The sequence below is a fragment of the Balaenoptera musculus genome, chromosome 6, assembly GCF_009873245.2.
Source record: "Balaenoptera musculus isolate JJ_BM4_2016_0621 chromosome 6, mBalMus1.pri.v3, whole genome shotgun sequence".
In the NCBI taxonomy this organism is placed as follows: Eukaryota; Metazoa; Chordata; class Mammalia; order Artiodactyla; family Balaenopteridae; genus Balaenoptera; species Balaenoptera musculus.
Window position 1 is genome coordinate 77295049 of NC_045790.1, and position 28000 is coordinate 77323048.

At 43.2% G+C, this 28000-nt stretch overlaps 1 protein-coding gene across 6 annotated transcripts in view; it reads right to left on the reverse strand.

Moving 5' to 3' along the window:
- The window catches only part of TLE1 (TLE family member 1, transcriptional corepressor), an 87672-nt gene that overhangs the window by 16656 nt on the left and 43016 nt on the right, over window positions 1-28000 (reverse strand). For 5 of the 6 annotated variants that reach the window (XM_036854557.1, XM_036854556.1, XM_036854555.1 and 2 more), the window contains exons 8-14: window positions 27413-27429; window positions 14918-15034; window positions 11154-11207; window positions 10517-10669; window positions 8975-9119; window positions 7745-7935; window positions 6197-6273 (exon numbers count right to left, since the gene is read on the reverse strand). In XM_036854557.1, coding sequence (XP_036710452.1) covers window positions 6197-6273; window positions 7745-7935; window positions 8975-9119; window positions 10517-10669; window positions 11154-11207; window positions 14918-15034; window positions 27413-27429 — 754 coding nt within the window. The remainder of the gene's footprint in view (window positions 1-6196; window positions 6274-7744; window positions 7936-8974; window positions 9120-10516; window positions 10670-11153; window positions 11208-14917; window positions 15035-27412; window positions 27430-28000) is intronic. The other variant, XM_036854558.1, reaches the window with a different exon arrangement.

Consider the following 28000-nt stretch of genomic DNA (forward strand, 5'->3'; position numbering starts at 1 on the left):
CTTGCCGCAACTAGAGAAAGCCCTTGCACGGAAGCGAAGACCCAACACAGCCATAAATAAATAAATAAATTAATTAATTAATTAAAAAAAAAAAAAAAAAAAAGGAAGGGCCTCACACCTCAATATAACTCCAAGAAATTAGCTACACATTCCCAGACCATCAAAAAGTAGAAGAACAAAAGTTAAACTAAAACCCACATGGTGATAATATGGCACAAAATAAGCGTGTTACTTTTAGCATTTAATAGACAAAAAATCACCCAAATATCGTGACGAGTAAAAAGGGGGCTGAACTAATTTTCAAATCCACGAAACAAACCAAGTGTGGAATCTAGACATGGTCAACAGAGGGACCAGACGCAAGATCAGGAACGGAGGGCAGAGGGAGGAGGACTGGCCACTGACACGTCTTCTCGGCTAGAAGCCGAGACTGGCCCCTATTCACTGCTGCAAATCATGTTTTCCTAAGAAGCAATTTCACCCCAAATGTAGTTCAGATTTTCTCTTCCCTTTAGGCTCCAACTCCAAAAAGGTAGTTTAAAGATTTATTTAAACACTAAACAAGTGGGTGGAAGGTTTCTCAATTACATGTCTAACATTAAAACACAGGGTGGGACTTCCCTGGTGGTAGTGGTTGAGAATCTGCCTGCCAATGCAGGGGACATGGGTTTGAGCCCTGGTCTGGGAAGATCCCACATGCTACGGAGCAACTAGGCCCGTGAGCCACAACTGCTGAGCCTGCGCGTCTGGAGCCTGTGCTCCGCAACAAGAGAGGCCGCGATAGTGAGAGGCCCGTGCACCGTGATGAAGAGTGGGCCCCGCTTGCCGCAACTAGAGAAAGCCCTCGCACAGAAACGAAGACCCAACACAGCCAAAAATAAATAAATAAATAAATAATTTAAAAAAAAACAAACAAAAAAAACAAAACACAGGGTGAAGGAACCTGGAATTTAGCTGGCATCTTAAGCCAAACTATTATTAGTGTGAGTTATGACTGACCTCTAGGTGCTACTATACGAAGCAGGTAAGAGTTCGGCCCCCCAAGTATTTATGGAGAGGAAAGCGGTGCCACGGGGCCAGAAAAATGCCTTGAGGGGAGAGAGGCGTGGAGTACAACAAAGATGTCAATGTCTCTAAACTTCAGGTTTCTTTTTTATCAGTGATCTCCACAGAGTTTAGGGAACAAATTTCCTAAAACTAAAAATGAGTTCAAGTTAAGCTGACCAAACAACAGCAATTAAATTTCACCTTGAGGGTTCGGAAACACAGTCAGGGTAAACCGCTTATAAATCAGCATTACACATCTCTAAAATGCAAACTGCACTCTCCCTTGGAAAAGGATGAATCATAGGGTCTTGCGCAATCCTGGGCTCACCTCCCCCCACCTAGTCAACGTGGCAAACATTTGTTTACTGGGTATCTATGCTCAAGGGGACTTCAGAAGCTTCAGTTCTAGTGGGGAAGAAGCCGACTGAAACATGACCTGTACACAGGATTGTAACTCAAGGCCAAAGTGTGGGAAGTGTCACAAGACATTACAAGGTGCCAGAAGAGAGAAAGCACATAGGGAAAGGCATCAGCAAACGCTTCACGAAGGAGGCAGCAGCTGAAGTGGTCTTTGAAGGACAGAAAATATTTCCGCAGGAAGAGGTAGAGGCTAGTGAGAAGGGAAGCTGCTCCAGGTAGAAGGAGGAGGGCTCTTCTCTTCATGGAACAGAGGGTTATCCCATTTGACCAGAGCACAAGATGCAAAGAACACAGCACACAAGGCTGGAAAAAAAGGCTGGGGTGATACTACCAGAGGGGCTACATCAGGAGTTTATATGCACCTTTTGAAGATATCTGAGCAAGAAACAGACAAGATCAGATAAATATTTCATTAAGGGAAAAACTCACCTATGATCTTAGTGAGGATTTTAACAAATAAGAAGACTGGGTAAAAATGGGAATTAAACAAGGAAGTACCAAAGGCTAAAGTTTGGGCCCAGATGTCAGATAGAATAGGGACAATGCTGGGAGATTGGGATTGACATATATACACTAATATGTATAAAACAGATAACTAATAAGAACCTGCTGTATAAAAAAAATAAAGTTCAAGAGAAATGGAAAAAAAAAAAAAAAGAAGAAAAATAGGGACAATGCCTTTAACAAAAAGAAGTTAGGAGAAGTTAGAAGTGGGAGAGAGAAAAAATGTCCAGGTTGGTTGGGAAACCCTACTGAGATCTTAGATCACTCTGACACCAAAACAAGTACAGAATGGTGGCAATGTCATCTTGCTCTAGGCCACTTTGATAAAAACAACGGAAGGAAGCAGGGCGTTTTGCATATGCTGGTTCCTCCACCTGGAGTCTTATGCCCTTCCCCTACACAATTACTGCAGCTCTGAAAACACTTTCTGAGAATCCTTCCCTGACCCTCCAGATGGGTCAGCCCTTCACAGAATTTCACAAAAACAGTACTCCTCTGTCACAGCTCTTATCTCAATTATAATTACACATTTATTTTTGTGATTACTTGATTAATGCCACCTCTCCATCACTAGGCTGTGAGCTCCCAAAAGGGTCCTCTATGCCTAGTCGGCAGATTTTGATGAAATCTGTAGAAGAGAGGACAGGAGGGAGGTGACTGACCAGACTGTAGTAGGCAGATGGTGTGGGAACCTGAAGTCACATCCCGTAACGCAGGGCTGCAGCAATGGACATACTCAGACAGAAGAGACCCTTCATGGAGAAACGGTGGTCTCCGAATATCTGCAGAGCTGCCTGCCCTGAGGAGGCTGTATCAGCAGCACACTGTGTGGTCTCAGGGAGTGGGAAAGAACAGGATAGACGGGTGAAAGTTCCAGGGAGACAGATCTCAACTCAAGGGCTGGAAGAGTTTTCACACAGCCAGGGGAAACGAGTCGCCATCACTAGAGGCGCTGGGTCAGAGATGCGCAGCCACTCGGTGAGGCCACTAGAACCACAGACGGGCATTCACGCTAGACGCACTTTCAAGGTCCCTCCCGTCCCAACTGCACTCTCCCGGCTGTACCACTCTTCGAGGGCATTCATCCAGCTGCCCGTGAACCCTCAAGCTCCCTCTCTGTGCTGGGAGCCCACTGTCCCTCTACCGGCAACAGCCCACCCTCCTGGCCCCCTCTGCCGGGGGGCCTTATCCCTCCTGCACCAGCTTCAGCTTCCCGCATATCCACCCTGCCCCAAGGAAGGCCTTCCCTTCCTAACTCTGGCCACTCTCTACCTGTCTGCCTATCACCCACCGCTCTGCCTTCACAGCACTCAGCACTTGTCGCAAACTTAACTCAAGCATCTACTGTTCCTTTACCGTTCCCCCCACATCAGTAGGCTCCCCCCAAAGCCGGAAAGACGAACGTTCTCTTTCCTGGAGCACGCCAGGCGCCTAACACACCATTCTCCAACAAACATCCACGAAGAGCCTCCATCTGTCCTTCCCAAATATTATTTCGACTGGTGTTTCTCAGAGGATGACTCTTGCAAACCCTTTACCACCTTGTTCACTCTACCCTGGACATGACGGTTTCTCACCATTCCTCTTACAAGCCTTGCACGGACGCTGCCCAGTGTGGTCGGCTGACATTCACCGTTGCCCCCGGCGAGGTGCTCACTCCTCAAGGCTAAGTGTCGAGAAACTTTTACACAGCAACTCAGAGTCAGTTCACCACTGCTGGATCTTATAATAAAAAACTGGGACTTGTATTCTGTATCTTTTTTTCCCCCCCTATCCATCTGTTATTTGTCTGTTCTAAGAGTCTCAATCTTTGTCATATTGGGAAAAAACTGGTCTGCCATCATAGCCAGTTTGAGAAGACCACCTCAGGCAGTATTACTTTACTAAACAATGAGAACAGTACGTCCTCTCATACTAATTAATGGATTAATATGGGGACTAAGACCGTGTACGTAGCCCAGGTCCCAGACAATGTGCAAGTTCATCTCTCCCTCTGATACCAATTTACTCAATCTTCCTCCCATAAATATGGCTCACCTTAAACTTGAAAGAGAATCCAAAAAAATGTTTTAACTGTTTTAGAAAGCAGCGACCCCTTGGATCCACAGCCCAGTGCCCGTTCTGACCAAGGGGAGAAAAGCACCGTCATACCTGAGTCTCACAACTTTGCCTCTCTGCCCACTGTCGTGGTCCTAGCTTACGCAGCTGTGAACACAAAGAAATCCAAGGTTCTCACAAGTCAAGGACGTGACTATTTTGGCTCTAGTAAGCGTGACACCAGTACTGTCATCCACTGAAGGTGTAAACTTTGTGTCTAATTGCACACACAATTGCTAGGAACTGGGTCTAAGTTAACCCTCCCCCACACACCAGCCTTGAGGACCAGCTCTGCCGCTCTCAGCTCTGCTCACCCCACGTCCTCTGCCTCATATTTCACATTGTGGGGGGGGGGTGGTCTTGGCAGCTGGAAACTCCCCCACAGCTCTTGACTCCTGAAACTGGCTTTCCCTAATGGTTCGCTGAACTTGGCCTTAGTTGCCTATTATTTCCCTGAAGAATCATCAGTTACTATTAATTATTGCATCTTGGCTCAACATTAACTGTTTGCCCGTTTTCTTCTTTATTTTTTGGCCACACCTCGCGGCATTTGGGATCTTAGTTCTCCGACCAGGGATCGAAACTGTGCCCCCCCCGCCCCCGGCTGCATTGGAAGCGTGGAATCTTAACACTGGACTGCTAGGGGAGTCCCCATTTGCCCTTTATCCACTCACCAGACAGTAGGACACACAACAGCTAGCTACACTGCCAGCAAAACCACAGGTAAGAAATACCCATAAGTGCCCTGGGGCATTCCAGGCTGGACACAGGGGGGCATTCCCAAGAAAACACAACACAGTAGTTCACAAGTATTCAATCAGAAAAGATCTAGCAGCTAAGAAAGTATATGCAATGCTGCCCCACTTCCCAGTCCTGCTCTTCCCTGGGACTAGATGGCGCCATAAATTCCTAACATTGCTACTAGTTCCTAGTATAAACCAAAGCTTCATTTCATCATGAGTCATACTACCATGAAATAGATACTATAACGCAGGAAAACAGGAGCAATGGGAATCTGCTTTCTAAAAGCAGATGACGGGGTAAGGAATTCCATCTTTCCTCATGCTATTGGTTTGTCTGATGCAAGGCTGCAATAAAAACCACAGAAGGATGACCAGGTAGTTGAACGGACCACTCAAAATAATGCAGTATGCAACAGATGCATAAGAAATAGCTGAAAAGCAACCACTCGAAGGTAGAAGGTATAACCAAAAACAAAAAAAAAAACAAAAAAAACCCTGAAGGCCTGTGACATGTACCTCTATTTGGAAAAATCAGTGAGTTGGGACTGGCTTTCTGCCATCTTCTATCCTAGGGGAAGAGAGTATTTGCTGAGAAGTAAGACAGACTCTCACATTTCAGGTTTGTTTTGTACAAAAATTGAGAACTTTAGGAATTCTTTGAAATCACGTTTCTAATTACCAATATTATGGAAAACAGGTGATTTTAAGTGACCCTGGAAGAATAACCAACAGGGCTTTTTAAATTCTGAATGCTCTTTTGCCCTTTAACCTACATCTCCTGCTTCCCCACCAAAGCCACGTTGCACTTTATAATCTCTCAGAGGAAGGCACCCAGCAAAACTTTACTTGGGGTTCCTGGGGAGGGGGGGGTCAACCCCCGATGTTGGCATCCAACAGAACTTACCTTTCAAGGAACTCCCGTTTTGACCAAAATAAGGAAAAGGTGGCACTGAGCCGGGTAAAGAAACAGCACGTTTCACATTTCTGAGATTTCAATTTTGTGACAGCTTATTGCCCACAACACAGTCCTGTGGAAAATCTCCAGCAGCTACCCCCTAACCAAATGGCAACGCAGAGCAGCTTTCTGAGGAAGGGTCAAGCAAGGAGGACCAACCACCCCTGGTTCTCGCCTCCCTCCTCGTCCCTGTCCCCAACAGCTTCTCTCCAGAAATAACTAAATGCATGACATCATCCACAGTGAGAAGACAGAGGCGTGACACCTACCAGGTGCCTATTTATAGCAAGTGTTAACACTCCTCAGGAAAAGACACTAGAAATCTCCTTGGAAACGCCCAAGCCTGTGCTCCCTTTGGAATTCGAGTCTGCTGATACCCATGACTAAGTAACCGCCTTTACAATAAAACCGAAGAGTTAGAGGTACTTACGGCTTCCCCCCGGGGATTCCTGCCAGGTTTGGAGGGATCGTAGGTACACGCATGTGAGGGGGAGGATCAAACCCAACCTGGAAACAGAATAAGGCATTGCAGACTCAGTTTATGCAGGGTAGGCACTTTGTGACACCTCTAAAGACTTTTCACTAGAAACGCAGAAATCCCCAAAGCAACAGAAACAGAAACAGGGACATGTGCTAGCATTTCTCAAAAGAACGATGATAATGCAAAAAAATAATATAGCCGCCTCTAAATACCACAAGACACTCTTTTTTGGGAAGCAGGAAGGTGTGTGATTGATCCGTGCATCGAGAACCAGCTTCCCACGGTAAATACGCCCCGTGGACTTAGGATGTTCTATCTGTCCAAACAAGTACAAAGAGCAATACGCTGAGTCAGGACAACCTGACTATCAACTTCGGCACTATCGACGTGTTAGGTCAGATAGTTCTTGGTTGGGGGCCGGCCTGGGAATGGCAGGATAATTGGCAGCATCCGTGGCCTCTACCCTCTCAGTGCCAATAACATCCCCCAGTTCTAATAAACAAAAGTGTCTCCAGATATAACCAAATGTCCCTGGAGGGCAAAATCACCCCGTTTCATACCACTGGTCTAAGTCATTGCTTAGAAATTCACACATGGACGCTCTATTTTGTGCACCTTAACGAAGAAGGTACCTAGTCCCTCAGCTGCCCCCTTTGCTTTAAATTATCTCGCCCTCCACTGCACAGCCTTTCCTAGTAGTACAATGTAAGGGAAAAAACGATGAACTTTACTATCACCCCAAGTTATTGGAGGTAATGAAGAAGGGAGAGGAGAGAAATGCACGTGACATATTTCAAACAGCCAACAGAAATGATTTAGGGACTTTCAGTTGCTATGAGTTACAATCTAGTCCCTTTTCCTGATGCAGTCAAGGACTACACAGTCAATTTTCCCCTTCACATGCAGTTCTGTCTCTTCCTGGTCAAACACGAGGCCGTTTACACAGTGGGAGAAGGCAGGACAAGAAGGAGAACCTGCCCCATGGTTTCAGCCCCTTTGTGTTTCTCCCTGTTGAGCTGAGATCACTTCTTACATCTAAGTCACGCTATTGGGTTTAAAGAATAATATAAGCATGGAATGAGAAAATTACAGCTCCTCAAATATTTTTTCTTAAGAATTAAAGAGGGAAAAAAAAAAAAAAAAAACTTCAAGAAACGAATGAAAAGGCTTCTGTGAGCTACTTGAGTCATTTCATCGCCTTCCAAAAAAAAAAAAATCTACTTTGGTGGGAGAAAACCAGATGTCCCCTGAACCGCTGAAGTAGCTCCTAAACACTGCCTTTTTTCATCCACAAAAACAGTAAAACAAAAAGCGTTTGGCCTTAACTTAATGAAGCGGCATGTCGATGAAGGCGGACAAGAGGGAGGCGGGCGCAGCGAGGACACTGGGTCTTTGTCTGCAGGCGTGGGGACTGCAGGCCGCCGGCCACTCCTCGGGTCCTGCCCGCCCGCCCGCGCCCACCCACGGCTGCCTGCCTGCCGTCCCCGCCATCCCTACCATCGGGGAGCGCCCGTAGGCCACCACGGCGGCCGCGGCTGCGGCCGCGCTCATCTGCGGCGACATGTTGTGGAGGCTGGCGTAGGCGGCGCCGGGACTGGTCAGCTCGCCGTTCATGCCCGCGTGGGGCACCATCCCGAAAGGCGCAGGGTACGGACCCGGCACCGCCAGGGGCGTCCTCAGGCCGGCCGCTGCAAGGAAGCACAAGCTGCACGTGACTCACCTGGCCGCTCAGGTCCAGCCTGACCATCAGTTCCAGGGTCCTCTTCAGTGCCCTTCATTATAGGGAAGGAGGAGAGAAGGCTGGGGGGAGCAGAGGGGTACCAACTCCAAATCCTACACAGGGTCCCTTCTTCCCTGGAGCTGAATTCATCTCCAGGAAAGAATGGACCCCAGGGGAAGAACTGCCCACACATTTCCTCCTTGGTCGGTACACTGGGCAACACTGGGCAACACTGGGAACCAGGGAGATTAAGCGGCATTATTGTACCCAATTCACAGAAGGCTAACCAAGGCACAGGCACCACCTGTTGACTTAAACTCAAAAGAAGGTTTTCTTGATAAAATCCAAGATTTCTCCTTCAGCCCAAACTTTCCATTACCTGCTACCAATTCCAAATGAAAACCTGATCCTGGATTTATGTAAACCAGAGCACGGGTTTAGCGGGAGTATTCTGGGGCCTCTCTTCCTCTGGGCCCAGAGTGTTACATTTTTCCTTTGCCAGGGAGGAAGATAAAGTTAAAAGTTATGAGTTTATTCAGGGGCTGGAGTCCCAGTGAAACCCTCCCAATTTCTCCTGAAGGAGAGACCGTGATTCCCGAGGGATATACCGGCAGAACACCAGCCAACTAAAGCAAGCAAGAAGCACACTTGGGCCAGTCAGACAGGCTGTCTCAGTCAATATTAGCAAACTCAGACACACAATGATAGTTTGGTAAGGAGCTTACATGCGGAATAATTATCAGAAACTTTATTGAAGTCCCTGGGATTTGGATTATTTGGAAATAAAAGAAAAGCCAAATGTAAACAGTCAGAGACTGAACAGGGTGCAGCTGCTGAAACCCAAGGACAAACATCTGTTTCTTATCATGGCTTTTCAGAGATAGGAAGGAGGGAGGGGGGCAGAAAGTCTATCTCATATTCACGAGGAAACTGCATGAGAGCTGAACTGACGAATCAGGTTGGGAAAGGGAAAAACAAAACACAGCCCACAAGAGGCAATGCCCTACCCGCTTGGTTAACGAGGGGGTCCATGGCTGGAGGCTTGCCGAGGCCTGGACGTAGTCCTGGAGTGGCGCTGGTGCCCGGCGTTGGCATGTCACTCCGAGGTGTCGGTGTGCTGGATTTCAGAACAGGCGTGCTGGCTTTTTCATGCTGGTATCATTAAACAAATTAAATGAGTATTATTTTTAATCCAAGCCATATTACACAATTTATCACAACAGCAGCTGGGACACTGGGCACCTTCTAGCTACTCCCTCAGCCAATTTTCATAAATCCACACAATGTTGACAGCATTAACTTGTGAGGGAGAAATGTTGACCTTTCCTCTTCCTGCCAGAATTAAAACTCTAGCTAGAGACACAGAACATGATCACACTCCTTCCTCCGCAGATTTTATTTTAAAAAGTATTTTTTCATCAGGCTTGTGGACTTTGGATCTCGGCCAAGTTAGAATGATGACCACCCAGAGGAAAGTTCCCGGTCACTCAGAAGCGAATGCCCCGGTCATCGAGAATATCAGAGGGAGGACTCCCTTTCTACCCTTGCCTCTTAATGGCAGTGGGATTGAGACTAACAGTGAGAGACAGCGGAGCCATCAATTTGATGAGAAGCAAACTAGCATCTCACAGGCAAAAGCCCTAGACCTAGTCCTATCGTTTTGAGAGATGTGCCTAAAAAAATAACTCTTTGGCATTCAGCAGCTGCACCCATTTGCCTATGTAACCAGAGTGGACCCGCTAGTGCAGGGGCCTTCAGGAGTCAAGATAGTAACAGGGTCACAGGGCATCTTCTTCTGCATCTTAACCCTTCACGTCCTTTTAATCATAGTCTGAGAAGCACTCTGGGGTAGCAAAGAACTTGGGCTAGAGAGACCCCGGCTCCCTCTGGCCTTGGATCTGACGAGCTGTGTAAACCTGGCAAATTCCTTCAGCTTCCCTCCCCATCAGTGAAATGGGATAATGCCTTGAGGGACTATGTAGGGATTAACTGCAGGGTTGTTATGGTGCAGTTATGGCGAGTGAAGAGATGAGATACTCCACGATGTCTGTTGAATGACTGGAAGCATGAATGGGCCTGATGTACCCGCATCCCTCCCCGAGTTCCAGGCTTCCCCTGGTGCCGCCCTGAGTACATCACCATCTGCCCAGCAACCCAATCACAACATGGCCCAACAGGATGGGTCAGTCTAAAACCAGGGGAAGTACACCGCTTAAGAAAATGAGGACTTCTTAGGACCTAAGGCATTTGAACCGTTTGGCAACTAGGAAGTTTCAGAGAGCCTATGCCAGGAACATAGCCCCCAAGTAAGAAGGCAATGGGCATGGAAGCTTGTTATCTCTCTCTAATCATGGCCCAAAATAGACGCCCCAGAGGGCAAAAGTAATCACCACGGGGACAGAAAGCAGAACGATGAGCTTCACTTTTAAACCCTTAAAAATGTAACTCTCAATTAGTAAAAACCCCACATTTCAAATACTTTAGGGAACCTCTGGTTCCCCGAGAAAACTAAACTGCTAAATAGGCAAGTGACAGTTCTTATGACCTACCAAGCTCATTTCTTTGGATTTCAAAGAAGTGGAACTTCCCGAGGAGGCGGTGGATGCCGGGCTGCTGGAGGCGTCTTTCTTTAGCAGACGGTTTTTGTCGATCCCATTTTCCCTGGGTGAGTGGGCGGGGCTTGCTCGTGGAGACGAGGGGTCCTCAACAAGCACAAGCAAAGGGCTCGTGATTTCACTTATAATGGACGGATCTTTCCACACCAATTCGCCAAATTAAAGGAGAGCCCTGAAAGTCCTTTAGATTTGGGGGATTTGAGGGTGTGCACCTAATACTGCTATTACAATGAATAGGAAGGTGTTTGCGAGGGTACCCATGAAGACACCATAAAGAAACAAATCTAGAAACAATCATATCTTCCCTCATGCTCAAATACTTTGCCCAGAGGGCACGGGACAGAAAGGAGCACCAGACACCAACTTAGGAACCCAAAATGGTTAGGGAAACAGATTTTCTTTTTTTAAAGGAAACAAAAGTTTGTGTCGGTTTTAGACACTTATTGTTCCATCCATGAACAACCATTAAATCCTTAATGCGTAAAGTTGCAAAAGACCAAAATATGGTGGTTCCACTTCCTTTCTCTCACAAGTCACTCTGAAAATAAAGTTTGATAAAGAGAATGGTTACCTCATTAGACACATCCACAACTAAGTTGTCATCACTTTTGTCACCATCGCTGTCCTGAAAAAAAAAATTTTAATGCCATTTACTAAAGGGTTTGAGGCTCAATTAAATATCTGTAGTTCTTGGTAGCAGAAAGACTAGCAAATGACCTGGGCTCCCTTCCAGAATGCCAGTCCTGGTAATTAATACCACCGTCTCCCCTTCGCATCTGAACTGGGGAGGTGCAAAGACTCAGGCAGGAAACTCCGCTGCAGCAGCACACCAGCTATACAATCACAACGTGTACACAACAGGTGATGGCAAGCCATAAAACTTGGCGCACAGTAAGGGCTCAATAAATGTTTGTAGCAGCTGAATCTCTCTTATAATCGGAAATCTGCATATCCTTATCTCAGAGATCTTTCCCCACTGGATTTCAAATTAAGAACACAATTTCACGTCATTGCTTTTTTGTGTATCACCTTGAAGGCTGCCAACAATTCTAGTGTTCATGGACAATTCATAATTATAAAGACAAACTTAGGGGCTTCCCTGGTGGCGCAGTGGTTGAGAATCTGCCTGCTAATGCAGGGGACACGGGTTCGAGCCCTGGTCCGGGAAGATCCCACATGCCGCGGAGCAACTGCGCCCGTGAGCCACAACTACTGAGCCTGCGCGTCTGGAGCCTGTGCTCCGCAACAAGAGAGGCCGCGACAGTGAGTGGCCCGCGCACCGCGATGAAGAGTGGCGCCCACTCGCCGCAACTGGAGAAAGCCCTCGCACAGAAACGAAGACCCAACACAGCCAAAAATAAAAATAAAAAAAATTAAAAAGACAAACTTGAACCCTGTTCCCATGGGGTCACTAGTTACTACAAAAAATTAAATAAAGGAAACAAAAAACTACAAACAACAAAGCTAGCTACTAGCTGGAATAATGTACCAAGATCTAACCTCATGATAAGAATAAAGCTCTTTAGCAATCAGCTTGGAATATTCTTGAGATGGAAGGAAGATAGGATGGCAGTATCTGGAGGGCCCTGGCATCCTATGTTAGGGATTTTAATGTCTTGACATGAAGCCATAATATTGGCTAATCAGAGGAAACTCCAAGGTTGCATGCACTGAGTTTGAAAAAGCTTCAGAAAAGCTGTTCAATTTAACGTGATCACTCCTAAATCAAATTCAGGGCAGACTGAAGAAGTCTACTTTCTTAGCCAAAAGGCCTTATATGTCTTTTAGTGCAGAGTAATACAATGGACATACGGAAAAATAGGTTATCGCAATGGGTCCTATTCTCAAAAAGCAGCAGGCCCCTGGTTTATGATCTACACAATTCTTTTACTGATGTCACTGTCAAATAAGAATACACAAATAATGTTTGAGACATATTAGTACAAGTGCAGGTGTCACCCATTAGCTTTTTGTGGCCCCCAAGTCCAGCTAGAAAGGTACCCTCAACTCTAAATTCATGTCTTAAATGTTTTATCTAGCCATACCTAAAGCATTAAGTGTGGGAGACCCAATTTACTTTCTTCAATAATGTGTTACTAGATGTACTTTTAGTCATCATTATAAAGGCACCATGCAATTCACTAGCAATAACAAAAAATTACAACCAATGAGGAAGCCTGGGTAATTAAAAATAACAGGCTATTGAAAGAAATATTTTCATGCAATAAAAGAAAAAATTAATACTAAAGAAAATTTACTTTCTTTTAGTAAAGCCCACAGAAAAGCACGAACGTTGTCGGGTGTTAAGAAACCCAGGGTGCGGGAATTCCCTGGTGGTCCAGTGGTTAGGACTCTGCACTTCCACTGCAGGGGGCATGGATTTGATCCCTGGTTGGGGAACTAAGATCCCGCATGCCACATGGTGTGGCCAAAAAACAAAACAAAACAAAAACAAACCAAAAAAAAACAAAAAGAAAGAAACCCAGAGTGGTGGTGACTAAATATAAGCCAAAGGGGATTCCCTTTAGGAAAAAAAAAAACAGTATAAAAATAGTTAATGTACAGACCAAACTGGCAAAAGGTAGCAAATAACTAATTTATTATAATAGAACTGTGCAGTGAGTCCTTAAGTAGTCTGAAATTTAAATCTTAGCTTTGTACTGGACCCTTCTGCAAATATAAACCTTCACAGTACAGTATACACCTGTCATCAGACATCTAAGGTCTGAGTCCTTTGCCCCAGGTTCTCCAACGTCATCTCAATACATCACCCTCAACTACCTACACGACTAGACATAACCTAGTACAAACAGGTTACAAAAAAGTCATGCAGAGCTACGGATTCTAGATCCCTCACTACTAAATAACTTACCTACAGAGCAACTCGGAATTCTATCATTGGCAAATTTGCAAATTTCTGTATGTCGTGGACTTTCTTGACTAGCTTATTAACAGTTGATGCCATATATAGAAGTACTTGTGTGGGATACTTGCTCTGGGCAAAAGATAAGGGGCAAATATGTGCTAAAGAGGCTTGGGCTGTGGTGGGGAGATCAACAACTTGGGTTCTTGGGATGTTATTATGGTACAAAGTATGGACCAATTTGAGGACCTCTGGCAAAATGTCCAATCCTAGGCTCTCGCTTTGGGAATCCTAACATGGTGATGAAGAGCATGGATCCCGGAGTCAGACTGTCTCCAGGCTGTGCCGCTAATTCTGACCTTGGGCAAATCACCTAAAAGCTCTGTGCTTCACTTCCCTTATCAATGAAATGGAGGGTGGTACAAAACTCACAGGGTTGTTTTGAGAGTGAAATGAAACGAGCCACGGAGAAGCACACAGTACCTGACGCTAACTTGAGATGTTGCCCAAGAAATGTTACCCACAGTTAGCCATCGGCTTGCGCAGCCAGCAGGAGACAGAGGTGTCGCGTGGAAACCTCCGCACAGCCTGCACAGCAGCCAGCCAGAGGCAGACACTTCTTCCTCCAGGGGCAGCGGGGAGTGGCCTAATTTGAATTCTCACACTGTTCCTGAGAATGTGTGCATCCTGAAACAGACACTCGGGGACACACAAGGAAACTACAAGGCATCTGTCAGCTGCAGTGTTTATGACCCCGAGACCAGAACCAATGGCCATTTGGCTTGGTTTGCTCTCCTCGTGAATGTGGTTTAAGCTAGATCTAAGTCAAGAGTCCTCACATCCAGTTGTGTGATCTCATCTGTAGGGTCTGAACGACATACCCCCAATGTTTCTTCTGGGTTTTTTTACCATGGACTTTTATCACTACACTGCTCGCTGTGGAAGAGGACGAACTCTGCCTTAAGACCTAATACGAGCCTGAATGTATTACCAGAATGGCATCCAAAAATGTAGTTGGTGACACCGAATTCTTGCCCTTGTTATTTTAGCAGGACAGGCTACCAAATTTGCAAGGTCTAGGACAAAATGAAAATTCAGGCCCTAGCCTCAAAATTGAGAATTTGAAGAAGGTGGAGAGCGGAGCATGAAACCAATGGTGAGGCAGGGCCCCTGCAAGACCAGGGCCAGTGCAGCTGCACAGGCTGCACACCATGAAGCCAGCCCTACATTTCTGTATTCCCTCTCATGAGCAACTACAGCAGAAAGCCTAAAATTGAATACTGAGCCTGGCAGATGCATAATTTACAACTCAAGATGGAAATAATATCCTACAATGTAAGAATCTATCCTCTTGATACTATTATTTTAAGGGATGTGAAATTGTCACTAAGATCTTAGAATCCTTTGTATACTCACTTAGAAGCTGAGCAAGGAAGCAAACCAATATTATTTCAAGTCCTTTATTTACTTACATAGTGGCTGGAGTCCTTATCGTCCACCTTTCTTTTTTTGATGTCATTGGAAAACTCGGGTCCATTTCTACGTTTATCTGTGCCTCTTAGACTGTCTGGGACCAAGAGGGAGTTACTCTGTAAGACAAAAAAAATTAATCTAAGATTTCTTCCCAGGTCTCCCTGTACACATGAAAACCCCACCTGGATGTGATAGCTGCTTTAGAAAGGTGATGCCTACATGGCCTTTCGTTCCATTTAATTCGTCTCATCTGAAGACTTTGATGGCAAACATTTATAGAGATTTAAGCACTTAAAAGGGAGACCCTGACTATGCACTCAAGCCATCCAAAGCCTGGTGGACCCTTCAGGCCCTGCTCACTTAAAATGTTCTTCTGTTCTGTTTGCTGTTAGAGAAATGGGAGCCTGCTGTTTATATGTGGATGTGTTTTTATTCTTTCCCACTGAGACTCCCTGGTCAGGAATAAGAATGGCCTATGAGCAAAACCTGAGATCACTCTATTAGACATATTCTGTGACTGTAAGAGTCAATGTGTGCCTCTCTAAAAAGACACAAAGAGAACGGGTGGGATTAACAGCATGGTTTCCTAAAAGGCAAATCACATTTTCCACAGTAACAATGAAGGAACTCTTTTGAGTTCTTTTAATTTATTGTTGAAAATAAGATTTGGTGTTCCTTGCCAAGAGCACTGAAATTTAAGACCCAAAGCAGGAATTCCAGCCAGTGAATCTTCAACAGCAAGGCCAGCTCCCACACACAAAAGCAGGAACAAGGACTAATCTTTTCCACAAACCACACAGGATACTTTCATTCACATGTGCTGAGTATGAACTGTTGACCCAAAGAAAACAGGCATTTTAGATATTTGAGGGTCACATGACACGATCTGACATCCCTTCAATTCCCATCTCCCCTCGGGGCTAAAGCATCAGAACATGTTACAATGAGTTCTTTTAAGTGCCGGATTAGCATACGCAAGGGGGCAATTTGTTCAGTGATGTGTTACTGCCTTGAACAATGCTGAATGGGCTGTGCAAAAACTTTCTTTCTCAAAGCCCGGATAACCCCAATTTCTGAAAGATGTTGAAGAACTAAGTCGGGGAGTCCAGGGCCAACAAACAGTAATGTTACCTTTCTCTGCCACAATATAAAATAGAAGGGGCCTGGGGAAACCTTTAAGTTAATTTTGCACCTCTAATGCAATAGTACGTACCATGAGCAAATCTTTAATGGTCCATTTTTAGAGGCCACGGATGGGTCTTCGTTCCTAACCAGCCCAAGGAAATCAGCCAGGTGGCTGGCTCTCAAAACTCCCCCGTGAAAACCGTGAACCCCACCATGGGAACGTTCTCAGCTCAACCACACACAGGAGGAAATCAAAAGTGGGAACCAGAAGGCATTCTGAAGCCTCTCTGCCCACTTCAGAGGCTGCCTCTGAAGCAGCTGAGCTTTCATTCACGACCGTTCAAGCTCCACAAATGCCAGGAGGCTTACATAAAAGCAGGGGGGAGGGACCAATGCAATTCAATATAGAGAAGCTCAGAATAATGTCTTGAGCTCAGTGTGGGGCTGAAAGGTGAGCTGGCTGGATCCCTGAACTAATTACATTGGTAAATGTCTGCTAAAAACTAACCCCTCTGACCCAGACCCACAGCCTGACAGGTCGCAGGAGACTTAACAAAACTGCAAAGTGCTTATATGCTGGGGAGGGGAGAAGCAGCTTGAGCTCATGTGGAAAAAGTGTCCATACACACCCGTCTGTGTTCTAGATTATGTCAGCCCCGAAGTCTCCTCCTCCAGACTCAGACCAGATACATTAAGGGCAAGCCTGTATCATACTCAACTTGACATCTACCCACTTGCCCAGCAGAATGGAGCACAGAGTTGGTGTCCGCTCACAATTTAAAAGTTAGTCTCTTTCCCCAGGGTCCCCTATGTAGCCCTCCTGCTGTAATTAGCACTGGGCATCCAAACCACTCAGCCATCCAAAGACAGCTTTTTAATGATCTGATTTTTTGAATGTCAAGTGGTACCGTGAACACAAAAGTAAATGACACGCCTATTAGGAACAATGCAATTTCTGCTAGAAACAATAACATTTCTCTGGCTAGACCTGTAAGCCTGTCAAGCTTTGAGGCTTCTGCATCTCCATATCAGAAGTTAAATTCCCGTGTGAGCAGCTTAAGTGAGGCCTATAATCTGATTGCATTTTGCGAAGCTCTGAAAGTTCTTCTAAATTTAGATGGGGCTGGTAATTAGCACCCTTGCTTATCTGAAAATTGGCTCCATTCAGATGGAAGATTGAGACAAGTTACAGAACGAAATGTCTCATCATACCTTTGATGCTGTAAAACTGATTCAAAACAAGGCAGCGTATATATGTCCATGACACTCTCTCACCCTGTCACATCTCACCCCTCCCCCTCCCCATATCCTCAAGTCCATTCTCTAGTAGGTCTGTGTCTTTATTCCCGTCTTGCCACTAGGTTCTTCATGGCCTTTTTTTTTTTCCCTTAGATTCCATATATATGTGTTAGCATACTGTATTTGTTTTTTCTCTTTCTGACTTACTTCACTCTGTATGACAGACTCTAACTCCATCCACCTCATTACAAATACCTCCATTTCATTTCTTTTTATGGCTGAGTAATATTCCATTGTATACATGTGCCACATCTTCTTTATCCATTCATCCGATGATGGACATATATACACTACCAAATGTAAAATAGATAGCTAGTGGGAAGCAGCCGCATAGCACAGGGAGATCAGCTCGGTGCTTTGTGACCACCTAGAGGGGTGGGATGGGGAGGGTGGGAGGGAGGGAGATGCAAGAGGGAAGAGATATGGGAACATATGTATATGTATAACTGATTCACTTTGTTATAAAGCAGAAACTAACACACCATTGTAAAGCAATTATACTTCAATAAGGATGTTTAAAAAAACAAACAAACAAAAAAAACAAGGCAGCGAAGAGTATGGGCTGCAGAGGCCTGGGAGAGCCACAGTCCAGAGCCAGGGGGTGCCTGGCTCACGCCGCAGCCCCACCAAAGACGAACCACTTTCTTTTACCCTTGTTCCCATGAAACTTGCTTGCTGTGTGTAATTGTCCCTGACATCCTCCAGCCCTGACACTGCTCTCATTGTTGTTCTGGACTTAAGCAAATAGTTCCAGCCTAATGGACTTCATTTGCTGTTGGCAACAAAAACAGTCTTGCTTAACTACTGCCTAGGTGACCCTAATCCTCATGGTTACCTCACTTGCTCCCCAGAAACCCAGAAGTGACTACATGGGTAGTACTGGACGTCTCCTAATGCCATTAAGTCTTCTTCCCTCATGCTGCGTTTTGTTCTCACATACTATCTTATGTTCCTCAGGGCTCAGAAGTGGAATACAGTCATCTTGATGGTTGTTCTGAGCCACTTTACACATATTTTAAGAATGAAGAGATTATACTGGGTACTGACTGAATATCCTTTGGATCCTTCAAAATTTAAGGCTTTACCTTGATTTGTTAGATTTGAATGAGGAGAAGACAGACTCACATTTAACATTAAAATTTAATATTTAATCAACATTTAAGAAGAGCCTGTTTGTAAAAGAATAAAACTGAGGTTGCTTCGCTTTAAGTTACTGAAAAAGTCATGCATTCTAAACACTGAAGATAATTAGGACCAAACTTCTCAAGACGCCAAAGCAACCTTAACACATTCATCCTCTTCATCCTCCTCAATTTATCTAGAAGATGTTCAGAGGGGGAGGCGATTTGCCTAAAGTCAAGAAGCACTAGCCGTTAAGTCAACTTGCCTGTGCTCCCAGAAGAAGTGATTTTTAAACTCGGTTTATATACATCAAATACCTGTACCCAAATACTTGACCCCCAAATACTTCTCACTTAAAAGTCACACTGGCTCTTTAACCTATTGAGCTTAATATTCTAATGTGACATAATAATGCCTACTGCATGCTATCTCTGATTCCCCCCACCTCCTAATCGCAGACACACCTTGATTTACTTGGTTATATGCCCACCATAACAAAATTGTGAACATTTAAAAAAAAAAAAAAAAAAGAACATTTTACAGCCTACTTTTAAATGACCTGAAAACAGTCCCAAGTTCCTGGTTTTCCAATCATGAATCCTACCATTTACAACCCAAGATGCACACTAAAAAAGACCCCAGCAGAGAGCAACAAAGCAGCTCAGGTACTCACAGCACTGGCTTCATGTCACATCGACCACCAAGAATAGTGGTTCCACAGACCTATTTGCTGCTGCAGCCTTCTCTTCCCAGAGTCCATATCTTGAAAGATATGTATCTACCAAACAGCATTCATCAAGTAAAACTGCCCTTTCAAATTTTTATTTGCCAGAGTTTTTTAATCAACATGAGAATTAGTGTTACCACACTGACTGATATACTCTAATTCTAGCCAAGAAACTTGATGTTTTATTTCACCTTGCAGCTGGTAAAATTTAATCATCTGCCAGACTTTTTCAAATACTGTAATTATTGGGCAGACTCCTTCTACAAATGTTCTGAGAACTGGGATTTCCAGACTGTATGTAAGTTTTCCTTTGTTTAAAAATTTTCTTAAGAACCAAACAAAATCATCTTATTTACCTTATGTCTTCTACAAGAACTCAAAGTAGAAGTTTTATACAGCCCATGGGGGATATTACAAATCTGAGCATATCAAGATCTAAAAACCCATTATGTTTTCAAAACAAGCTAAAATTTGAAAACCATGATGATTTTCCGCACCTAACAAGTTGCGTACCTTGACGGGAATAGAGCCAAGTAAAACGATAAAGGGAGAGGCAGACCAGACAAGTCTCTGAAGAAAACAAGTTCCCTCTGAAATGCTCAGTACCAGAGACAGAGTGTCTAAAAGACCTGTTAGCCCAACCGGCATGCTTTTCTCTCCATCTATATATAGAGACTACACATGAAATGACTTGATGAGGTGTAAGAACAGAGAAAACGTTATGAACCACAAGAAGGGACCCATCCCTCCTAAAATCTGAAGTATCTGAGAACCTAAAACCTCAGTGGGCAACTGCACTGACAACAGACGAATTGTTCACTGTGGTTACCCTGTGCTTCCTGAGGGTCACTTCCTGCACTAACAGTGACGTGATGGTTAAGAACAGGTACAAGAGTGAGCAGAAAAGCTGCTCAGAAGAGAAAAGAAAAAGTAGGAGGTCTTCCAATATTACAACTGGTGTGCACTCCTTGAGTGGTCAGATCCAGAGTACCATTTCCCAAATAGGTGAACCATGTTTTATAGAAACACACACGAGAACCGTTCCCTGCTGAGTGGGCGCATGTTAACTAGAGAGTTGGTGGCATGTGAACCCAGTGGGTAGAAGTGGACAGTGTATTCTCTTAAAGTAAAAATAAACATGCAAACACCCAAGTATTGAATCATACCTTCATATAAGAACTTACCATGTAAGTAGAAGAGTCTTTTGAACTTCAAAAAGCATTCAGTCGAATCAGAAGAAAATGTCAAAAGTTGGACTCTGTACCACCTTTATTCTGACCATTCTAGACAATAATGTTTCTATTTCATGCTCTGAACACTCACCCCCTCAAGACCAAGGTAGAGAGACTCAGCTGCTTTAATATGAATAAAAAATAGTCTTTAAAGTCTTGTTCCAAGAATTTTACTTTTCTTTGGCAATTTAACAGGAATGGTTGTTCATGTATACAGAGGCATCTTGGAAGGTAAACTCCAGAATATATAAAAGAAAGCATGTTTACATTGTCAGTGTGGCCAAAACCCTTTATAAGAGTATTCATGTATCCTTCATCTATCCTGAGACCTCAAAGCAATTCTTCTGCCGACCAAGTCTGAACCTTGAAGCCACCAGCAGCAAATGTGAAAGGAAAACCCGTTCATGGAGACAGCAAAAGCAAGACAGGTTTCCCTAATGTGAAAATAATGCACATTATTCCAATGGATTTCTTTAGCTGCCATGCTAATTCCCCTTGGGAAAGGTGTCCTCCTCACAGGAAAAGTGTCTGTGTCAGAGGTACAGATTGGAAACTCATGACACCTCATTTATCCTCAGTTACACTAAGGCAGCGGGAACCTAATTTGCTAGCACACTCTACACTGACAATTAACTTCTCGGTGAACATTAAAACAATTAGGTGACGACGCACCCCATCACATCTGTGTGCCTTCTCATCCACACCTGGTACCAATTAAGCCATCACCCTGTGTGGTACTTCGTGCCGCAGTCCAGTTGGTCATTCACGTATTCTGTGTGACAAATGCATTTTTAACCTATAAAATTAATGGATCCCCACTTGTCAACAGTGAAGAGTGGAAGCAAGTGGAGACATGTGGAAATGTGGAAATCACATCTTGGAAGACTGGCTGTGAAGCAGGCCTAAAGGGTGCATGTCTATTTTTCATATTGTTTAAAGGCAAAATATGTGAAAAAAACAAAAAAACAGGGTGTTCTTGCACCTCGATCTAAGAACTTGGCACTGTCAGACGCAGATGGGCGACTCAGGATAAAACGGAGCCACAGACATACACACCCAGTGAGTATCTGGGCTGGAAGAAGTACTACACCACAAAACGCCTTCGGCATCACTCGCTACATCCACGGCTTGCCCTTCCACCCTCCTTCTCCAGGTAAAACAAAATAAAACCAATAAAAACTCTGGAGCTCACAACAAATATAACTGTTTAAAAATAATCTTTAAATGACCTCGTAACACCTTCATTCCCCTAATCAGGACCGTGGTCACAGCAAAAATCAAATTTGTATTTCAAACCTTTTCTAGAAGCATGTTTTCGAAGTGCTCTTCCTTCTCCAGCCCCTGATGAGATGCTTCTACTGCAAGAAAAGGTCCTGAAACTAGAAAGCACTGGGTCAGGACTTGACTGTGGTATCTGGATATCTGACGGCACTTAACCCATCTCTCCTCATCAGAAAGACCGAGACACAAAGTTTATCGCTTACTGGGTCCTAGAGGGAATACTGAAAATGACGATCAGGCCAAAAGGAAAATAACAGTTTACAAAATCTGCTCCAAAGGGTGCGCATTAAGGTTTCTAATTACAGAACACAAAATGAAGCCTAAAAAAGTTTGTGGAGGGAGAAAATAGCCTCTACCTGCTTTCTGTTTGTTTAAAGATGCCCTATCCTCACTGAGATCTCAGGGAGGTAAGACCTGAACATTCTCTGGTCACACACAGGTCCTGACGTCCACCTGGCAAGCTCCGGCCCCACAGCGGGCAGACACCCCACCTGGCCCAGGAACACGCCACCCCCGACAAGCAAGAAGCTGCCAGTGCTTTCCTTCCTTCAGGGGGTCACCCTTCTCGTGGCAAGTGATGCTGGTTTTCCCAGAAGATCTATTTTTTTAAGCACAGGGTTTTAAATTCTGCCAAAAGAAAAATCTACTGAGGCAACCGCTTAAGAAAACTTAGTGTTTTCCACTGTGCCTTAATATTGAGATTTCAGGTGATTCATTTCAGTTCTATCCTTTATCTCCAGGCAATTCCTTGACATAAGTCAGGTCAACAACATTTAGGCGAGAACACCTCCTCCTGGTCCCTGTTTACCTTTGATGAATTCGAGCATCATGAGACTGATCAAGTTCCTAAGAGGCTGGGATGGGTTTTGTGATGCCGACACACTAAGAATCATTAGGAATAGCCACCGGTCATGTGAGCCCTCATCTCCACAACAGCCTCACACATTTTTTAAAAAGGAAACCACAAGTAACTACACTGACAGTGACTAACGACGCATTTACTGTTGTCTGGCTATCCTGCAGGTAGAGCCAGGGAGGACTTTCCGAAAGGCTTGCTACGGTGTGTCTGACAACTTCCCATTTGTGGTCCCTAAACCCTCACCCTGCAGAGAGCCACCATCACCACTTCATAGAAGGACGAGAAATCTTGCCTGTGCAGCCAGAATTCCACTGGGGTCTGCCTTTGTCCAAAACCCATGTTCTTTCTATCATTGTCCCCTTTCCCCCCACACCCACAGTGCCGCGGTCCTAAAGAGCCACTGGGAGACGCTGTGACATTCAAAAAAAAATAAAATTTCAGAAGCAGGCCAAGAGTGAAGTATTCCCCAAAGCAAGCCTTACACCTTATTTCCTCCTTGCTCTCTATATTGCTGAGCGTCGTCTTAGAAAAAAGTGAAGTGATGGGTGGTCCGTAACTAGGATCTGGTCCTACCTCTGCCAATAAACTAGTGAAGTACAACAGCTAGAGAAGAAAAAGATAAAGACACCCCCTTACATTAAATAAAGTGATGGCTGTCATAACTACTTTTAAATAAGTTCTAAATGTGAACATAATTTTAGAAATGTTATAGGAGTGGCAACAGGGTCCCTCAGAAAGACATGATCTAAATCTCCACCTCTGTTAATTAACTACATGACCAAAGACACCCAACCTCCTTACTCTTGGTGTCTTATTGAGAAAATGATGGTGACGCACCAATCTGAACTCTGAAGTAGGTGAAAAGTGCTTAGACTTTTCTGGGCCAGGAACCCCTTTGGAGAATTTAATGAATGTTATGATCGCTCCTCAGCATTATGTAAGAGCCCTGACCCACTCTGCATACAATTTTAGAGGGGTCCCAGGACCTTCTGAAGTCCACTAGGAACCCGCCTTAAGTCTACAGATCGTCCCTGTTCTGAGTCTCTCCCACACAGCCCCCTCAAGTCTCCTCCCTCTTCCAAATGTTCCAAATAACGATCACACGAGTTAGATTATTTCAGTGCTTTTCGTTCAACACATAATTTGACTTTGACATTAAAAGATATCACTGCAAAATGACAGCAAGTATACGCAGTGCCTCGGCCAGTGCCTGGCACATAGTAAGTGGTCAATAAATATGTTAAATGAATGAGTATTTAAACATCCATTCTATCATTTTTCTTAAAAGCCATACAACTCCTTGTCAATTCTCTAACTCCAGGTCTTTCAAGTAGACGTATTTAAAGGACATTCCCTTCAGCCAAAATTTAGTGCAATTCATCTTTAAATTAATTGGGATATCTAAAGTTTTTATTACTCCTGAAGAAATAAAGGCTTTTGTTAGGTCATTTTTTTGCTCAGTAGTAGCACTCTGGTAAATAGGCTTATGTTAAAAAAAAAAAAAAAAAAGGTTTGCGAATTAGAAAACAGCCAAACAGCAAAATACACCTCTCAAAAGTTACTAGCTTTATCATTCATCCCTTTCAGAAACAAGAAACTTAAAAATAGTGTCCGTATTTTCTCTCTGTTCTTAGCACCTTTATTTCCTGGGTTTTACATTAAACAGGTTACACTAAGGTTCATTTGTTTTCCTACCATAAAACCTTAAACCAGCAAATGGAATAATCTGTCACTAAAAATAAACTATGTATGAACCAGTTTTAGACTCACAGATAACAATCCACACACACTCACATGTCCTCTGACATAAGTCCCTGATTTTTGCACTTGATATAAAAAATATGTTTGTTCAACATAGCAAGAAGAGCAGGAAAAAAAATAAGACTATACGCCAGCCTAGAATTTTTTAGAACTCCCTGGTCTTCTTTATGGCAGACGTTCTCAGAGTTTGGTCCAAGGACCCTGAGGGTGTCTCTCTGTGGGCAGATTTCTTCCAATACTTAAACCAAAACAATGTATGGCAACAAAGAGAATGCAGAAGCTGAGGAGAATTCAACTGCCCTCTTTTAGGCCAGGCATTAAAGACATTTGCAAATGTGCAAAAAAAAAACAAAACCACTCTTCCCACTCCAATTTTTAATTTTGGAAAATAGTTATTTTTCATTAAAAATGTTATTTATGTTAACACAAGTAGCTCTTTATCTGTTTAAGTGATTTTAAAATCTGTTTTATTTCTAACCCAGAAAATTTTCAAAATATATGACACACATAAACAATAGTTCTCTGGGGTCATCAGTTACTTTAAGGGTAAAAGATTGAGACCATGAGGTTTGAAAATCGCTGCTCTATAGCCACTGCTCTTAACCCCTCAATGAGGGAACAAACAAGACAGCAGTACAGAGCAATGAATTGACTTTATCTGCCAAGTAAAATTCAACTTCATAATTCAAACCACTTTATTAAACAGATAAGTACTATAATATTTTAGGAGCTAATAGTACACATCATCTCATTACCCACTGAGTCTCATATTTAATTTTACACAAAGTTTGAAGAGAGCTAATTTTATGTAACTGCAGCAAAATCCCACTTATATGGATAGTGAACGATTTACTTCCTCTCTACAGACTGAATTAAATTTTTAGATTAAAAATTAGTGTAGTTTCTCCATTTTATATTATCATTACCATGAGTTTTCTGTAATAATCACACAGGAAACTCGGCATATATACTTATTCTGGAAATACTCTTTGAAATTATTATTAAGACTTGACAAAAATTTGGTGTGAAAAAGGAGACATGCAAATAACACATTAAGTAACCATGTATTTTATATTATTTTATAGATTGGTTTATGCAATGTTATCTACCACATTTGGACTTAAAAGTTCAGATTGCTAACTCAACACGGACTTACTAACTAAACTAACTAGACTTGAAAACAATCCACAGCTGCCTGAAATTCAAGAACGATTTAGTACTTCATTAAGGGTACAACTCATTAACCTTCGTCCACCTTACTCTCACTTCCCCAATCAAGTTCTTGATTACATCTTCCAGCCAAAATTACACACAGATTATTAGACATACTCAGAAACACAGTCACACCGAGTTATAGAAAAATGCCTCTACGAGCTTAAGTGTGCAAATTCTACTCTTTCCTGCCACTGGCATTTCAGAGAGGCATACACCATGGTATCCCTTCCACAACTGTCTAGAACTCTTGCTAAAACTTTCTGCAGCCTTGTATCTTCTAGTATTTTTGTTGCTTTTCCTTGGTCCTTTGAGAAAGGGCTTGTGATACATGTACCTACATATCCCTACACATCCCTCACTACAGATATATTTCCTATATTACCTTACATATAGTAAGCATTCAATAAATATACCGTGACTTAACGTGGAACAGTAGTACTGATAATATAAAGCTGAAATAAAAATAAAGTCTCAAACCTAGAATAAATTCAATAGATTAAAACATGCAGCAGACTAATGCACGTGGGCATTCCCAACATCATCTTCTGCCATCTCTATTCTCTGGCCCAGGATTAGGGTTTTAAATTTGATACTCTATTGAATGAACATGGCAGAAAAGACAACAATCTACAGGGGCACTGAAACAGCAAAATAGAAAGGTCACCTCCATAAATCAGTTTACTTAGGTCCATACTTTCGGAGTAGGTAATTTTATTCCCTAGATCTAATTTTTTTCTCCCCTCTTTTCTCCTCCCAACATTTTCCAAAGAAAACTTACAGGACAATAATTTCAAAACTACCTACCTCATCCTTTCACCATTATCCATTCCCCCGATACATCCTGACACATGAAGTAAACAAAGCTCTGTCCCAAAGAGAATTTTAAAAATAGCTACTGTTCTACACAGAAGGTGTGTGTGGAGGGGTGCCTAAACTTTTCAAACTGAAAAAGTTTACATATCGTCCCCCCAAACTCATAAGACAGTATCAGAGTGATTTAAAAGTACAGTATCCCATTTTTTAACAATATTTAGATTGAAGATATCAAAATACTGCCATGTTCAGAAAGAAGGAAGGAAGGAAGGAAGGGGGCAAAAACTGGAGATTATCTGAGCTGAAAAGGGGCCAATTGCTCATTCTGTTTGTTCCACAACATGTAAGAGACGCATTTTAGAGACAGGCCTCCCCACAAGTAACCGGCAGATATGTGTACAGATCAAACGTGCTTTATTTAAAATGGGTAAGATTTAGGCTGGTGAAAAAAAATGAACTCGATAAGCACAGAGCCCCGTGCACTGAATTTCCTTGGTTTTGAGAGCTTACTCAGACACTCAGTTCTTTGGACTAAAATAAAGTTAAGTTCAAGTTCACACTCCAAGGACAATTATGAAAAGAAAACTAGATATGGAAACCTAGCAACTAAGATGCATTTGCAGAGGATAATGAATGGTTTAGGTAGAAATAACACAATACTAACTAATTTCACATATGGATTGTGACCTCTTGCTTGTAGAACTGACTTAAGATAAAAATGAATACTCTCTTAAACTACAGGTAAACCTGGACTCAAAGTGCAATGATAAACATATTTTTTAAATGGGTCTGGGGCACATAGGGATCAAAGTGTATTTTCAAGTGAGTAATCACAGCAAACAGCTTTGCCTCCCTCTCATCTGATGGAAGTTTTATATAAAAGACAAAGGGTGGGGGGAAACAGTCATATTTTTTTAAAAAAGAAAGAAAAAGAAAAACAACAGGTCGCTGTGAGAGAGTAGAATATACGTGTCTGTGCCTGTGTTTAAAGAAAGGCGGCTGAGGGTGCACTGCAGGGGGGGAGAACGCGTTTATGTGCAGCAGGCGTCAGGGTACTTACTGTGCCCGGTTCTCTGTCTGCTCCCGAGGTTACCAAGAAACGCACAGACATGCCCGTTCAGACACAGAGGCAAGAACAGAAATAAAAAAAAGGGGGGAATAATTAGAACACAAGCCCCAAACAGTTTTAAAAATGGCTTTTATTTATATAAGTCATTGCACATTCCTAATACAGTGATTTCCTGAAAATTACAGTATTTTGTAAACATAAGATTTACAGTTTAACCATACACAAAAGCCTATTTTTTTAAAATTTCTTGACAGAATAAATTACTTTTTTTCAAAAATTAGTCAAGTGCAATTTTGCCCAATATTTAATGCATACTAGAATTAAAGCCTATGAAACTAAGTAGTAACAGATGCAATTATCAAACCTTTCATTTGAACACATTCACTTTCAAATTTAACTTCTTATTTCGCCCCATTTAACAACATTACTTTCTTTGAAAATTACCCAATTAAGCAGTTAACAGTTTTCCATAATATGGTACAGGCCACTGGCATTAATGAGGCAGTTGCCAAGATGTCAAGATGCCTGCCATCTAAAGAGATGGAGAAATCTACAGATGCCCACGTTAAACCCTGAAAA